Below are 16,436 nucleotides of genomic sequence, written 5' to 3' on the forward strand. Positions count from 1 at the left end.
GTGCAGAACATATTCTCTTGCTTTACTGTGCAGACTGTCTGCAGATAGTATATGAAACTCCTGCTCAGCTGAAACTAGGCAGAGGAATGAAGGCTGAAGTACAATGATTATTTTCAAGGACCGTATAAGATAACTGATATGCAACTGTTATAAATGGGATAATTGTAGGGTAATTTTGAGGTGCAGACTCTTGGTAGGGCACTCACTAATCATATTAGTAATGCCTTATCAGGCTGAGATTGCCTAGGTAACCAGATCAGAGCCACATAATTTGTATATGGGTGTTGCGGAACTGGGACCAATGAGCAAAAAGTAATTCACAGTGGATTGTTTCTCAGGAAGGATTTTGAGAAGAGAGGGGAGATGAAATGACCACAAAAAGGTGGATTGAGAAGTAGAAAAAAAATGGGGAATAATTGTCCTAGTTTCAGCTGGGATAGGGTTAACTGTCTTCCTAGTAGTTGGTAGGGTGCTATGTTTTGAGTTCAGTATGTGAAGAATGTTGATAACACTGATGTTTTCAGTTGTTGCTAAGTAGTGTTTAGACTAAAGTCAAGGATTTTTCAGCTTCTCATGCCCAGCCAGCAAGAAAGCTGGAGGGGTACAAGAAGTTGGCACAGGACACAGCCAGGGCACCTGACCCAAACTGGCCAACGGTGTATTCCATACCATGTGACGTCCCATCTAGTATAGGAACTGGGAAGTGAGGGCGGGGAATCACCGCTCGGGGACTAGCTGGGTGTCGGTCGGCGGGTGGTGAGCAATTGCACTGCGCATCATTTGTACATTCCAATGCTTTCATTATTGCTGTTGTCATTTCATTAGTGTTATCATGATCATTATTAGTTTCTTCTTTTCTGTTCTATTAAACCGTTCTTATCTCAACCCACGAGTTTTACTTCTTTTCCCGATTTTCTCCCCCATCCCACTGGGGGGCGAGGAGTGAGTGAGTGGCTGCGTGGTGCTTAGTTGCTGGCTGGGGTTAAACCACAACAATAATGTATGAAATCAGGTAAAGAGAAAAGATGAGACCTACCAACAGTAGGAGTGGAGATGCCTATGGATGGTAATGAAGCTGACTGCAGATCCAAGCCCACCAGGAAACTGGAGGGAAACTTGTTGGTCAACCCAAGAGAGTCTCCTTCAGGAGAAAAGAGGGCAGATGATTGACTATATGCTCATATAGAATCGTAGAAACATAGGATCATAGAATCATTTAGGTTGGAAAAGACCTTCAAGATCATCGAGTCCAACCATCATCCATGCCCACTAAACCATGTTCTGGAGTACCTTGTCTACACGCTTTTTGAATACCTCCAGGTATGGTGACTCAACCACTTCTCTGGGCAGCCTATTCCAATGTCTGACAACCCTCTCAGTAAAGAAATTTTTCCTAATATCCATCCTAAATCTCCCTTGCCACAACTTGAGGCCATTTCCTCTTGTCCTATCACTAGCCATCTGACAGAAGACACCAACACCCACCTCACTACAACCTCCTTTCAGGTAGTTGTAGAGAGTGATAAGGTCTCCCCTCAGCCTTCTCTTCTCCAGACTAAACAGTCCCAGCTTCCTCAGCCGCTCCTGATAAGAGTTGTGCTCCAGGCCCCTCACCAACTCGGTTGCCTTTCTCTGGACATGTTCCAGCAACTCAATGTCTTTCCTGTAGTGAGGGGCCCAAAACTGAACACAGTACTTGAGGTGTGGCCTCACCAGTGCCGAATACAGGGGAACAAACACCTCCCTGCTCCTGCTGGGCACACTATTTCTGATACAGGCCAGGATGCCATTGGCCTTCTTGGCCACCTGGGCACACTGCTGGCTCATATTCAGCCAGCTGTCAACCAGCACCCCCAGGTCTTTTTCTGCAGGGCAGCTTTCCAGCCACTCTTCCCCAAGCCTGTAGTGCTGCAGCTTGGGGTTGCTGTGACCGAAGTGCAGGACCCAGCACTTGGCCTTGTTGAACTTCACACAATTGGCCTCAGCCCATTGATCCAGCCTGTCCAGATCTCTCTGTAGAGCCTACATATGTCTCTATTACTGAGATGAACACCAACTTTCCTTGTAGTTTTTTATCAGGATGCTTACCTTTCTGATTATGTAGGAGGAACCATACCTACATACTGTGACACACCACTGCTGTGGATGTGTGGGAAGAGAACATCAAATAAATAATGACATGGACTGACGAGTGGTTTTGACCTTGAGCAGGCAGTGTGTTTGACTTGAACTATATATTCTTCTGTTGACACTATGTTTCTGATTCAAAGGTTTTTGGTTCTTACATTGTGATCGCAAAACTTTCCAAAGGGCAGTTTTTTTAGTCAAAAATTGTTAAGATTAGTTTTTTTACATTGAGAATGGAAATACTGTATGGGTCTGCTGGTCCCACGACCAAACATGGTACTGACTGCTTTTTCAAGCAAGAATTTCAGTGCTTTCCAAGGCTTGAAAATATTCATAGAAGTATTATGAATATATGATGGGCTAATTGTGCAAGTCAACAACAGGTCCATGAATAGTGGGAACCATTCATGACGGTTATTACATAGGTATAAACACAGGAATTCTAGCAAATGCCAAAAGTATCTTTAAGTAGAAATGGTACTATCCGTATGCTCAGTGATTTCAAAGCTATCAAAAGAAAATAGAAGGAAAATCAATAAAATATGAATGGAAGGAAACAGAAACAATGGCTGAGGGGAAAAAAAAAAGGTAAAATTAATTGAACTGTGAAAATAATGCAGTCACAGCAAATGCCCTACAATGTCACATGTTTGAGACAAATGGGGAACCCTGGACTCACTACAGCCTACATGCCTTTATGGGAAGCATAAGAAGCACAGAACTAAAGCACTTCACCTGGCTACTGCTGGTATTAAAAATGTCTCTGGCTTTGAGTGCTGGAGACACATATCCTCTCAAAGTGTATGAAAATCCATATGCCTTTCTTTTTCTACTGAAAGACAGAATTGTATTCCTAGATGTTAGGCAGCCAAAGATTAAAATAAAGAGCTACGCTGTAGATGAGAATATGCCCATGCTTAGGGATTTCACAACCCCCAGAAATGATAGCTGTAAAGCTAGGATCATCTTTTGGGGCCAGACCCGGATTTGAAATCTTGGTTTCTTGTTTTTGGATGAATGCTTTAACCACCAGGGCCCCTAATAATTGCTTTCTCTACAGTGTGTTAAACTCTTGTTTCCTCCAAGAAACAAACAAAACCAAACAAAACATCGAAGAACACCCACCTGACCACCCAATGCCATGTCCAGCACTTCTGACCAATGTGAAATGTAAGTGTATGTAAGTGCATGGTAATGATCTCAGACAGCCTCCTGGGTTGATCACTTCAGGGAATTAAGCCCTAGATCTCCAGAAAGTTTTAGGTTTGGACACATACTGATCTGCTCTCGACAAAGGGGTTGGGAACGTAGAGACTTTCAGAGCTAGCTGAGGGAGAGCGAGGGCCTCACTTTTGTTTGTTTCCCTGTAGATGAGTTACCCTTTTTATGGTATCTACCCTCTGAAACAATTTGTAATGATTCTTGTTTCTTTGGTGTTTCCAATGGTGCTCTGTAGGTGGCAGTGCAGAATGCATTTTTATGGCACTTCACCCAACAGAGATGTGTTTGGAAAGATTTGGGTGCTTTGGTTATTGCAGTCACTGTATGTCTGCATTTTTCCAGATGATGCAGGCAGTCTTCCTTTACAATTGTTCATTAATATTAACAGACATGTTAGCATTTTATCATTACAATCTTACACATTGTTGGTTGTCTAGTTCTTTCAATTGACTTTTTCCTGTTCTTGCTCTTACATTACTTGTACCATTGCTCGAGTTCATTTGGAAACAAAGCAAACAAATCACTTGGAACTCCTATAAATCGTCTGTCTTTAGTGTGTGCTTTTTTTTGATGTTTCACCTTCACAGAAAAATGTTTTCAGAACCCTGAATAAATTAAACAAACAACACATCCTGTTCCATAAAAGGAACAAACCAGCTTACTTACTGATAGGGAAATGCATATCTATTTATTTAAAACTGATGCTTTGAAAGTAAGCGAAGATAGATGGGGCTTTAGGGGTGATGGAAAATCAGATTTCCTCTGCTTCTGCAGGTGGCTTGGTATGACTTCTTAGCTCAATTTATGTTTTTACATTCTCCTGTGGAAGCTGATGTAAATTTCAGGACACCATGACCATTTTGCATTGGAAAGTAGGTATTTCTTCATATCTGCCTTTTGGTATGGAGTCTTCTGAGCTAGAAGTGCACACAATGTTTCAAACATTATCATGTTATTCAGTTCTGTGGTTTGGAAATCTTAAATCATGGGTTCTTTGGCAGGGAACTTCAACTTGCACAGGCAGGAATATGCATGTTCATTCCCAATGTCATTAGCTTCTAGAGCAAGTTGGGTTTACAAACTAGTCCCGTCCTATGCCCTCTTGAATAACTTTCTATCCTTTCCCACTCATTGAAAGCTAACACTGTCCTGGTACCTGCAGACCTAACCATGAAGTCCTTGTTCCTTGTTCCAACACTCCAGTATCAATGATTCTCTATCATTTGTAGACTTGTCATTCTTTCATTGGAGATGAAAATTAGAACATAGAATTTAGATGACCACTTACACAGCATGAACAGGAGCACTGAATCTAGCTGTCAAAACTTACAATTTTAAGACTGCAATACAATTTTTTGAAAGAGCAAACAGGAATGATTTATGGTAAACCATTCTTTTCTCTAGAACCCCGAAGGGCAACCCATAACTATGATTGTCAGTTTAACAGATCATATCTCTCTGCAGGAAATGTAAAAGATCACTTACCTAAAGTTGATATGGTCATGAAATTGCTGGGAAAGAGGCACATCTGCCTTGCAGATACCAAGAATGGAAAGCAGCCTGCGGCACCTAGAAGCGCAGTACGCCAGCCTGGTCTGTGCTCCCCCACTCAGCTGCCCACAGCAGCTCTGTGTGATGCACTGGTTCCCAAGCCAGCTTGCTCAAAGACCTTTTCCTGACACATACATACACCATTCATATTGCTGAACAGTGATTATTTCAAGTGACAACTTCTTTATGGTACCTTTTGCTTGGTTTTGAAGACCTATTGTTATAATGGGGTTTATACAAATGTTTTTATGTGTAAAGTTAATTGAAGGCCAATTACAAGAAGTTGAGACAGTCCCATGAACAACTACAACTGAAGGCAAGACTGAAAGATAGATGTTTCTTTGTACAGCTGAATTGATACTGTACTAATATCTTTTACATGGCTGCCCAGCCTGTTGGACTAGATAGGTCAGGCATCTGAATCACACTGCAGATGCTATATTTACTTTTAAAGTATCTCTGTCATGTGGCTATACATAGCCATTCTCATTCAGGGCAAGCAGCCTCAACAAATGCAATGCTCTATGAAATTGTTAAAGGACTTTAATTAAACCTTTAATACAAAAATTTACAAAATACAAAAGAATGCTTTATCTGTACCTGGAGTCTTCATAGCCATAGTAAGTGATTCTGTTTTCCTCTGTCTTTATAGAACAGAAACCACTTTTGTTATGTGTTTTATCTGAAATTAGGATTAAAAGCTTTTTATCTGTTTTCCTGTAATAGTAACATAATTAAAAGTTCAGTGTTATATTTTAGCCTATGTTTTGCCTCAAGGCAATATTTGTACTAAAACTCTATTATGTTTTTGCCAACATAGAGTAATTTTGAATAAAAGGAATCCAGATTTGGTTAGACCATGCAATGATAAGGAAAACAAAGAAACAGTATTACCCTGCTTATTAAATGATAATATTAAGCCATTGATTGGAAAAGAAGCTTGCCACTGCTTCAAGTCTTTGGCATGCTGATTACTGGATTTCCTATATATGAAAACATTGCTTTTTTAGATAAGAATAATTTGAAAAACAATGATTGCATATTATGATTACTGTTACTCTCATATTGTCTTTTGTTTCCCACAGAGATGGGTTTTCTTGCTGTATTTGCTCTGCCATTACTTCTCTTAGGGATCAGTGGAATTATTTATATTTACCAGTCAGTCAGGTGGCTATTGTCCAAGTCAGCTGTGCAAAACAAGGTGGTGGTGATCACGGATGCCATCTCTGGACTGGGCAAGGGTGAGTTGTCTCATTTTTTCTCAGTGTCAGAGAATAGAAACAGCCAGAGAGCCACCTCTTAGGTGATAAAATGTGCATACATTAACTTGTATATATTCATAACTGCACGGATGAAGCAGAAGTTAAGAAATATATATTTAAATGAATCCTATGATTTTTAAATGTACATTTTTAGTTTCAGCCACAGGAACTTCTGGTAAACTTTTAGGAACTACAGAGCTTTGTATTTATTTAATTCAATAGAATGAGAGGTTTTGTAAGCACATTAAGAGTTCTATTTTTAGCATGTTGCTACTATGAGATCTTATTACTTAAGCTGTCACTGGAGGGTAGCAGCAAATCAGTATAAACAGGTGTCACCTTACTCTTTACATGTTCCTTTTCAGCCCTTAAAGACTTCAACATTTCCTGCTCCCTGTAAACAACAGTGCTCACCCCTCTGTCCCTGTTTGTATCTCTGCCCCCTTTATCACCCATGTTACTCCACTTATATTTATATATTATATATTTATGATATTATTTATCACTCCAGTACCTCCAACTGGGCTGCCTGGCTGTGTGTAATGGTGGGTTCAGTGGACAGAAGGAAAGCGTATGTGATAATTTATCTATTTATATAAACTGATTGCCTGGGTGGCCAGCCTCTTAGCATATACTTCTTGGCTTGTATTTCCTGCCTACACAGTGCTACCGGATTAAAGGTACCGGGTCATATATTGCTTATGTACAGTTCTGCACTAGGCATCACTTGAGGGGCAGTATATGCAAATGCCTGATAAGGCAACCATAGCTTCAGGCTACATTTTGGCATTTTCAGTGAAGACTTCCTGTATGTTAGAAACCTTACACTCCAAAGCAGAAAACAGATGGGGAAAGGGAATGGTCTTGCAGAATTATTCCTTAGCAAAACAGAGCAGAGACCTGCAACGGAAATACACATTATGTTGGCAAGGAGTGCTCTTTATCAGAGCCTGTTAGGACAAGGTATGAAATAATTCTGACCTCCACGTCCCACCTGGTCTTCCCTTTCCCTGACACACTTCAGTTTCAGTTGAAGATAATGTTAGCATGAATTTTCTCTGATTGGTTATATTTCAGTATTTTTGTTTGGTGAAGTATGATTTGCAGTTCTCCAGCTAAGATTGGGTGTCTCATAGAATCATAGGATACCTAGAGGTTTCTAGACAGAAGTCCTGCTTGGAGCAGGAATATCACCAGTGCTAGATCTGGTGCATTGTGGCTTCAAGCCAAATATTGGAAACCTGCAAGGGTACAGAACATTTATTGAACATAAGATAAAGGAAGAGCAACAGACGTCATCTACCTGGACTTGTGCAAAACATTTGACACTGTCCCACACGACATCCTTGTCTCTAAATTGGAAAGACATGGATTTGGTGGATGGACCACTTGGTAAATAAGGAATTGGCTGGATGGCTGGACTCACAGTTGTGATCAACAGCTCGGTATCCAAGTGGAGACAAGTGATGAGTGGAGTTCCTCAGGGGTTGTTATTGGGACCATTGCTTTTTAACATCCTTGTTGGCAACATGGACAGTGGGATTGAGTGCACCCTCAGAAAGTTTGCCGATGACACCAAGCTGAGTGGTGAGGGTGACACACTGGAAGGAAGGGATGCCATCCAGATGGACCTTGACAGCCTTGAGAGGAGGGCCTGTGCAACCCTTGTGAAGTTCAACAAGGCCAAGGCTAAGGTCCTGCACATGGGTTGGGGAAATCCCAAGCACAAATACAGGCTGGTGATGAGTGGATTGAGAGCAGTCCTGTGGAGAAGGACTTGGGGGTATTGGTGGATGAAAAACTGAATATGAGCCAGAAATGTGCGCTTGCAGTCCAGAAAGTCAATTACATCCTGGGCTGGATCAAAAGAAGTGTGGCTAGCAGGTCGAGGGAGGTGATTCTCCCCATCTACTCTGCTCTCATGAGACCCCACCTGGGGTACTGTGTTCAGGTCTGGGGCCCCAGCATAAGAAAGACATGGACCTGCTTGAGCAGGTTCAGAGGAGGGCCATGAAGACGATCAGGGGGCTGGAGCACCTCCTCTGTGAGGACAGGCTGAGAGAGTTGGGGTTGTTTAGCCTAGAAAAGATAAGGCTCCCAGAAGACTGTATAGCAGCCTTCCAGTACTTAAAGGTGCCTACAGGAAAGATAGGGAGGGACTCATTATCATGGAGTGTAGTGATAGGATGAGGGCTAATGGTTTTAAACTGAAAGAAGGTAGGTTTAGATTAGGTATTAGGAAGAACTTCTTTACTGTGAGGGTGGAGAGACAGTGGAATAGGTTGCCCAGAGAGAATTTGTGGATGCCCCAACCCTGGTAGTGTTCAAGGCCATGTTGGATGGGGCTTTAAGCAACCTGATCTAGTGGAAGGTGTTCCTGCCTATGGCAAGGGAGTTGGAACTAGGTGATCTTTAAGGTCCCTTCCAACCCAACCCAACCCAACCCATTCTATTCTATTCTATTCTATTCTATTCTATTCTATTCTATTCTATTCTATGATTTCTTCAGGTACCTTGCTCCAGCACTGCATGCCACCCGAGGAATATTTTCATAAGTTCAATTTCTTTATTAACCTTTCTTCATTTATTTTTTTTTAAATTTTGTGACTAGCTGCTGCCTCTCCCTTGAGGCTACAAAGGCAATTACCTCCCCCCCCGCCCTTTCCCACAGAGATGAAAAAGGAGGTAACTCAAAGCAATTTTATTTTATTATCCTAAACATATCTACTGCTAGTATCCCATAGGGTGATACAGAGAAGTTATTTGCAGGCTCGAATCATTCCAAATCATGCAGAATTTACTGTGCAGTCCACTCATGCATATGTGATGGCCATTCATCCAGAGCTTTAAAATACCAGCTGTGTGGCCAGCTGCTGCATATTTGAGCTCTTAGGCAACAGCCAGATTCCTTTTCCAACATGCCATAATTTCCGGACTAAAGACAACATTCATCAACGTTTAAAAAGAGAAACAAAAACTATGACGATTGAAGTTGTTTGCAGTGGTTTATGGTTGTTATTTAACCTGATTCCTGTTTCTTCTCAGTGCTATATCTCAGGAAAGTCCAGGATAGTTCTAGAGGAGAACATAATTCATTTCCCTTTTCCCCTTTTATTGCTGTTCACACAGTAGTCACATTTTATTCACAAAGTTGCCCCAGCTGTTATATTTATATGAAAAATACTGGTGTAGTTGTCCTAGTACTGGCAAATAATCTTTGGGGTTTTAAATCAAAAATCTTTCTATGCTAGAAAAAAGAAAATGAAAGACATGCATAAAATTACTCTTGTAAATAATGAAAAAGATTACATAAATAAAAGTTTCCAGCTGCACAGGTTTACAAAAATAGAAGAGTGGATCCAGAAGTGCTTCCATACAGATACTAAGAGTCTAGCATGGGCATTTAAGAAATCTAAGATGGGCATATTAGCATAACTGGATTAGCCTGTGGGTATCGAAATCTAAAGAAAATGCTTTTTGGAGGACAGACAGCACTAGGTTTGTACTCTTTCCCATTCAAAAAAGGCCATAGTAACTAAGACAAATCAAGTATGCTGGAAAGGCCTAAGAGTAATTGTAAGACCGCATTCCTGTTCCTCCCATACTGAATATGTCATACAGATTTGGTTTAGGGACCAAATATGAGGGCTCCAAGACTGAGAGCTTTCTGGGAGACCTAATCAGGAAAAAAAACCCACATGAGGGAAAAAATAACTCTTGATTTCCAATCCTACCAGCACACATAACCCACTGTCAAACCCACAGACATCTGGTTTGGGGCACATCATCTGTCGCATCCTCAGGCCTATCTGAAAGACATTATCTATTCCAAGAAAGAAAAGATGGGCAATTGTGTACTTTTCCTGGTCAGGAGGACAACCTTGACAGATTCCTGGACTGAGAGCCACAGTTTCAGTTTAGCTGATCTAGAACGTGCACCCTGTAGCAGCCTGTAACAGCCAGAGGGATACAACTGACAATGAATTTCCAAAAGATGCCCATGAGATATCTATGCTCCATGTTTTTAAACACCTTTCTTTGGTCAAACTGACAGGACAGTGAGGAAGATATTCTCCCTCAACACCACCTAGACAAGAAAATAGACCAGACATGCTGTCAAGATGCTCCAGCCTGGTATTTCATAGTCTGGATTGAGCTGATCACATACTCCCATGAACACCTAAACTAATGAGTTGGCTACAGTCTTGTAGCCAGAACTGAGGTGGTATGATGGGTAACACTGACTGCTAGTTCCTCTTGTTACGTGAGTCCCCACTTTCAGAAAAACACAGTCATAGTTCACTTGCATAAGAAAGGGAGAAGCATCGTCCCCAGAGACCTAGCTTAAACTGGGGTGAACCCCTAGCTCAGAATAACCCTGAATATATGGAGAAAAAAGCAGTGCCATCCCAGCATACCCTGAAACTTCTCAGTGGCCTTCTTAGGAAGGCTTCAGGGAATGTAGCTGAACAAGACGTAGTTCAGGCTGGTCCCTGATGCCTCTGATGACTACTGGGAAGTTCTAATACTCAGGAGATAAAGGTCTTGGGATGGATTACCTATGGAGGGAACGGTCTGTAGAAGAAAGGCCTCTCTCATTGATGCTCCATCTGTGGGCCAGTGGATGGTAAATTTCTCTGTATTGCTCTTTCTCAAAGTTGTAGGTAAGTTTCATGTTGCCAAGAGTTTCATGAAGGTAGCATACAGAGCTAGTTTTACTATTTACTGGGGTTGGTTGGTTTCTTCTTTACACTGCAGTAGACATGAAGTTGCAGAAGATGCAGTTTGTATTGTAACAACCTAAATTGTGTATTTTTGAATATATTTTGCTTTATAGCAAGTGTGGCTGTAGGTGGAGAGAGTTAAGGAAGGTAATCAGAACAATTTTTCTAACTCAAAGCCATCATCCATTAACTGGCATATTGTTATTTTCTTAATTAAATTTTTAAATCCCATGACTAAACAGTGCCATTGTGCTGTACCATTAATTGTGCATTATACCATTACATTAAATTTTAATTTATTACTCACATACATATTATTGCCATTTAATGTTTTCTTTTTTCTCATATATATTTATTCTTTCAAAATTAATGAATTTTAGAGCATAGATTCAACATCATTAGCAAAACCAGCATCCCATTTCAACCAAAATAAACAAAATCAAATTGTTGTTATTATTTATTTTGAATGTATTTCTCTCCTAGAATGTTCTTGGGTGTTTCATACAGGAGGAGCAAGACTTGTGCTGTGTGGCAGGACATGGGAAAAGTTAGAAGCCTTGTATGATGCTTTAATTAGTGTGGCAGACCCCAGTATAGTAAGTATTTCCTCACTCTGCTTTGAAAATTCACAACTTGAGGTAAACACCTTGTTCAGGTACACAAAGTGCTTTTAAATCCAGTAGAACAAGGTACATGAAACATGATTCACTGTTAATGGTGATTTTGGTCACCCAGGTAACACACTTAGCACAGTCCAGGGGGGGAGAGAGAGAGAGAGAGAGAGGGAGAAACACCTCTGAATGTCTTCAGAGCATGACGCCAAAAGTATAAGTCAGAAATCCTGCTCTCTTGAGCTAATTCAAGGCAATTACTGTAAAGCAGCTGAGTGGTCCTGCATTTTGAACAAGCCACCCAACTAGAAATGCTAGGCAGAGGAATTTGCCTGTTAATTTGGATGAAAGGGATCCAAAGTGCTTCATTTAATCACAGGAAGTATCATCCATTTTTCACATAATTAGAACGCTCGAGGAGTGAGAGATGGGTCTAAATATTGAAATAATTTTGAGTTTCTTCACTGCTCTGGGAGAAGTCCCATCTAGAAGGGCATGGGACCATATGAATAAGAGTACCCTTTCCTCATTACCACTGACTGGGTCACCATGTAAGTAGACATGCAAGGCTGCCCCTGCTGCCGGTTCCTTGGAAGGTGTTTCTTTGATGCTCATGGGAAAGCTTTCCTTCTGTGACCAACAGATATCTTACTCATTTCAGGGCACAGGTGTTCTGAAGGCATCACACAAGTTCTACAGCCATTGCTCACCAGACCAACAAACATTTGCATTTGACCCCTTTTTTTCAGTAAGCTTCATTCATCTGCATAAATAAACATAAAAGTAGTATGTTCATGTTAGTCTGTGCAGATTCAACTAGGAAAAAAATATTAAGTATGACTAAGGGATCTGCATTACATCGCCATAGTAATATAATAAGAGAAGATAATCAGAGTTCATTCCTTTGTCCCATAGCTGATAAAATCTACATCTCTGCAGAAATCATACAAAAGTAAACTCTGTTTGAATAACCTATAGCTGAACAAACCATTCCTACCTTTCAGCTGTCCCCCATGTATACATAAATTATCTATCAAAGTACTATATCCTAGCCTCTGTTGTCAGCAAAGTTCTCCAGAGGGCTGATTACAAAAAGACTATAACTTGGAGTGGTAGGAGTCACCCTGTGTCTATTATCTGTCTCCACTGATTACAAGAGAGACAAAACTCAATAGGGTAGATCTAGTCCAGCTTACCCTTCCCATGGTGTTCTGATTCATCTGAATTTCAGAGTCTATGAATACCCATTGCTGAACTACCTTCTTTCTAGAGTGGGTTAAAAAAAACAAATGAAAGGTTTTGTAAGAATGATAAAAGCACTTTCTTCAGATATCAAGGTAGATTAATTTACAAGACAAGTAAATAGAAACACATTTTTATACAACAGGTATCCTTGAAATAAGTCTTTTCTTTATTAGACATATGCACCAAAGCTCATACTTATGGATATCTCAGACATAAACTGCATTCAAGATGTAGCTAAGGAAATCCTGAATTGCTATGGCTGTGTGGATATACTGATCAACAATGCAAGCATGAAGGTGAAAGGAGCAGTGCAGAGCATTTCATTGGAACTTGATAAAAAGATAATGGATGCCAACTATTTTGGACCTATAACATTAACCAAAGGTATTTTAATTTCTTTTGCTGTTTTGCTGTTGCTACTTAAAGCTTGAGATCCCAGTCATTGGTGTTACACTGTTTCATCTGCACTTATTTTTGCCTTCTGCATTAGAATCAAATGCAATCCTGGGAAAATCAGTGGACTGAAATTGAGGTGAAGAAGATCAAAATCAGAGTGCTTGGGTTTGGAAATAGATTGGTCAAGAAATATCTAAGCAGGTGTTTGAAAGACAGACTTTTTAAAAAAATGTCTGCTTATTGTATTTTGTATATGGTGACTCCTTTATTTATGTGCTTGCTACCTCTGTTACAAAGACAGTTGTTTTCAAAACCCTTGCAAGGATACAGACAGGCTGACAATTAAATGTGATAATATTTCACCCAAATCTGCACATAGAATCCAAGTGAAGTCTAGAAGACACTCAATTTCCAGCTACTGGATTTTGTGATATTTTTGATTGCAGTATTGAGACAACCTTCGTTAAAGTTGTGCTGTCTACACTTCAGCTGTCACTTCTTTTTACTAAATACATTGAGGTATTTTGCTTATGTGGCTTTTTATTTCTTTTTTTTAGCTATTCTTCCCAGCATGATCTCAAGAAAAAGTGGCCAAATTGTTCTAATTAATAGTATCCAAGGAAAAATAGGAATCCCATTTCGTGCAGCTTGTAAGTTATACATAGAAAAATGTGCATTCTAATGCATAAATTGTGAGTATTCTCTGATAATGGCACTGATAATAGATTATTAAAAGTGCTAATTTGCATCCTAATTCAGTAAACTCTTAATACCATATTTGGCTGAAAAATTTTCAAAGAAGTGGAACTCAAGAAGAAATAGTTAAAATAGTATCTTTGAAGTATAACTACTGCCTGAGATATTGGGGACAAGAGGATATAAAATGTGACAACAAGGGGTTTTTATGATCTTAGGAGACATTCAGGAAACGGCAAGCTTGTAGTCTAACATCTGTACTGGGCATATTAATAGAAACCATAATGAAGAATGAAGTAATGTACAAATGTAACATACTGGTAGATACTAGCTACTGCTTTGTAAAGTGAGACTCATGCACTTAATGGATTTGTGTGCGGGAGTTTAAAAGGAGATGTAGTAATTGTATTCTGCTTGGCTTTCCAGAAAATTTTCAAGAAGGTCTTTCATCCAAAGCTGCTAATGAAACTAACCCATCCTGAACTATGATGAAAAGTCTTTGCATTAATAAAACGCAAAGTTAGTGGACAGAAAATATAGGATAGATGTAAATAGATATTTTTAATTGTGACAGGACGGCTAATCATTCCATGCTCAATTTTCCAAACATTCATGTTTTATGGAGCTCTATCATACCATACATCTATGTCAATGCATTCATATATCCAAACATGCATATGTGGTTTTTTTTTTTTTTCTTTCTTTTAGATGCTGCTTCTAAGCATGCTGCTGTAGGCTTTTTTGATTGTCTTAGAGCTGAAATGGAAGAATTTGATATTTCTGTCAGCACTGTGAACCCAACCTTCATCTGTTCATACCATCGCCAACCAGCACCTGGCAACTGGGAGGCATCTATTTGGAAATGTAAGGTTTGATGCATCAAGAGAGATGGTAGATAAGGCCTATACAGCAGTATGGAGGGTTTCCCAGGGAGAAGACAGGAGCATAGGGAAAAGAATGGAAATGACAGAAAGGATGAACAGGTTAGGGGAGCAAAAGAAAAGAAAGATTGGAGAGTTCAGATGAGCCTAGTGAAAAGAGAAGGAACATGGAAAGAGACAACATTATGTAATAAAATAAATACACCAGGGAATGGGAAATGGAGGTAGAGCAGAGCATGAAAGGTCCAAAGGGAGACTTTCACTGCACTCAGGTTTGCTCCTTCTCTTAGGGACTGTGAGGGTTTTACTTCAAAATTGTAAAAAGATCTTAGGGACATAGTGATGAGAGAAAGGGAAGGGGTAAGAGATTGAAAGTGTGTATGAATTTAACTAATTTTACTGATGCACTAGCTGTGCATCTTTTCACCACCGTTCCCTCAGATGTGTCTGTCTGTCTGTAGCTCTCACTCCTCTCTGTTTGATTTACAGTCTTTTTCAGAAAGGTGGCATATGGTGTGCACCCAGTGGAGGTGGCAGAGGAAGTCTTGTGTACAGTAAGCAGTAAGAAGCAGGAGGTACTTATTGCCAACCCTATCCCCAGAGCAGCAGTTTACATTCGCACCTTCTTCCCTGAAATGTTTTTTGCCATTGTTGCCTCAGGGATTAGGGAAAAGCTGAAGACAGAAGAGGAAAATTGATTTTGTTCGGTTCTTTACCCTGCTTTTGACCTGAAAAAAAGTTTGTTTCAAATGTCAATGATTTCTGCTTCTCACTATGGGTAGAATAAAGCAGGAGGCTTTATTAAACATGAACCAGCCAATGTCTTACTTAGTGATTCACTACCATTGTCACACGCTCATCTGTGGGATTTCTACTCTTCTGGATTTAGTGAATATGACAAGATGTCATTGTTTGCATTGCAACAGTATGGGAAAAACTCTGCTAGGAACTCTATCACTGTTTTAAGAGAGTGATTCCCAATCTAAATTGGTAGATCAAAGTTTGGGGACCTGCAGCAACTTATCAGAATAGTCTGTCAGTGCTAGGACTGATGGGAACTTACAGGAACAAAAGGAAGGGGAAGTAAGGAGATGTGGGAGAGAAAGCAGTAAAAATCAGTGGAAAATGGGGTTGGAGCCTTAATCAGAGTGTTCCTCAGATGTGCTTTTTGGAAGTACTTGCAGGATATGCAAATGGTTAGCACAAATAAGAGCTTATCTAGTTAAATATCTCATCCGCAACAGGACCCTGGAGTACATGCTTAAAAGATGGATTATGAGAGTGGGACAATAGTATGGAGAAACTCCCTGTATTATACTCTCCCAGGTTCTGGTAATCTGCTACATAGTTTGAAACAGAATCTGTCTCTGTGTCTTGTTAAACTATCAATTTTTCACACAAATTTTTCAAATTCCTGTTTGAAACATTCCATCCCTGAGGAAAGGAACTAATCATATATTAAAAAAAGACTTCATTATGTTTACTTTAAACCTGTTGTCAGATAATATTCTCTGATATCTCCTACTTCTTTTACTGTGAGAGACAAAAAATAATGGTACTCAATTCATTCACTCCCAGTTGTCCATGCCCATCATACTTTCCATGCAGTTACCTGTTTTCCAAGTGGGAGAGCCCTGGTATCTATTCACTCTCTGTATGTGAGAAGTCCAGATTATTATTCTTGTTCTTCTTTATATCTTTTCTTGGTTTACCTTTTTTTTT

At 40.0% G+C, this 16,436-nt stretch overlaps 1 protein-coding gene across 1 annotated transcript; it reads left to right on the plus strand.

Moving 5' to 3' along the window:
* The first annotated feature begins 5,356 nt into the window (after positions 1–5,356).
* On the plus strand, positions 5,357–15,526 carry DHRS7C (dehydrogenase/reductase 7C). Its single transcript, XM_009925435.2, has 7 exons — positions 5,357–5,519; positions 5,985–6,140; positions 11,369–11,481; positions 12,915–13,125; positions 13,695–13,787; positions 14,542–14,697; positions 15,204–15,526. Exons 2-7 carry the CDS (start codon positions 5,987–5,989, stop codon positions 15,410–15,412), a joined length of 936 nt encoding a protein of 311 aa, XP_009923737.2. The 5' UTR covers positions 5,357–5,519; positions 5,985–5,986; the 3' UTR covers positions 15,413–15,526.
* The last annotated feature ends 910 nt before the right edge of the window (positions 15,527–16,436 follow it).

Source organism: Haliaeetus albicilla, chromosome 12 (assembly GCF_947461875.1).
Source record: "Haliaeetus albicilla chromosome 12, bHalAlb1.1, whole genome shotgun sequence".
Taxonomy (NCBI): Eukaryota; Metazoa; Chordata; class Aves; order Accipitriformes; family Accipitridae; genus Haliaeetus; species Haliaeetus albicilla.

Excerpts from the sequence above, each read along its gene's own strand:
- DHRS7C (XM_009925435.2), top strand. The coding sequence starts at position 5,987 with ATGGGTTTTCTTGCTGTATTTGCTCTGCCATTACTTCTCTTAGGGATC. Across the intron at positions 6,141-11,368 it reads CATCTCTGGACTGGGCAAGG|AATGTTCTTGGGTGTTTCAT; the intron begins GTGAGTTGTCTC and ends TTTCTCTCCTAG. Across the intron at positions 13,126-13,694 it reads ACCTATAACATTAACCAAAG|CTATTCTTCCCAGCATGATC; the intron begins GTATTTTAATTT and ends TCTTTTTTTTAG.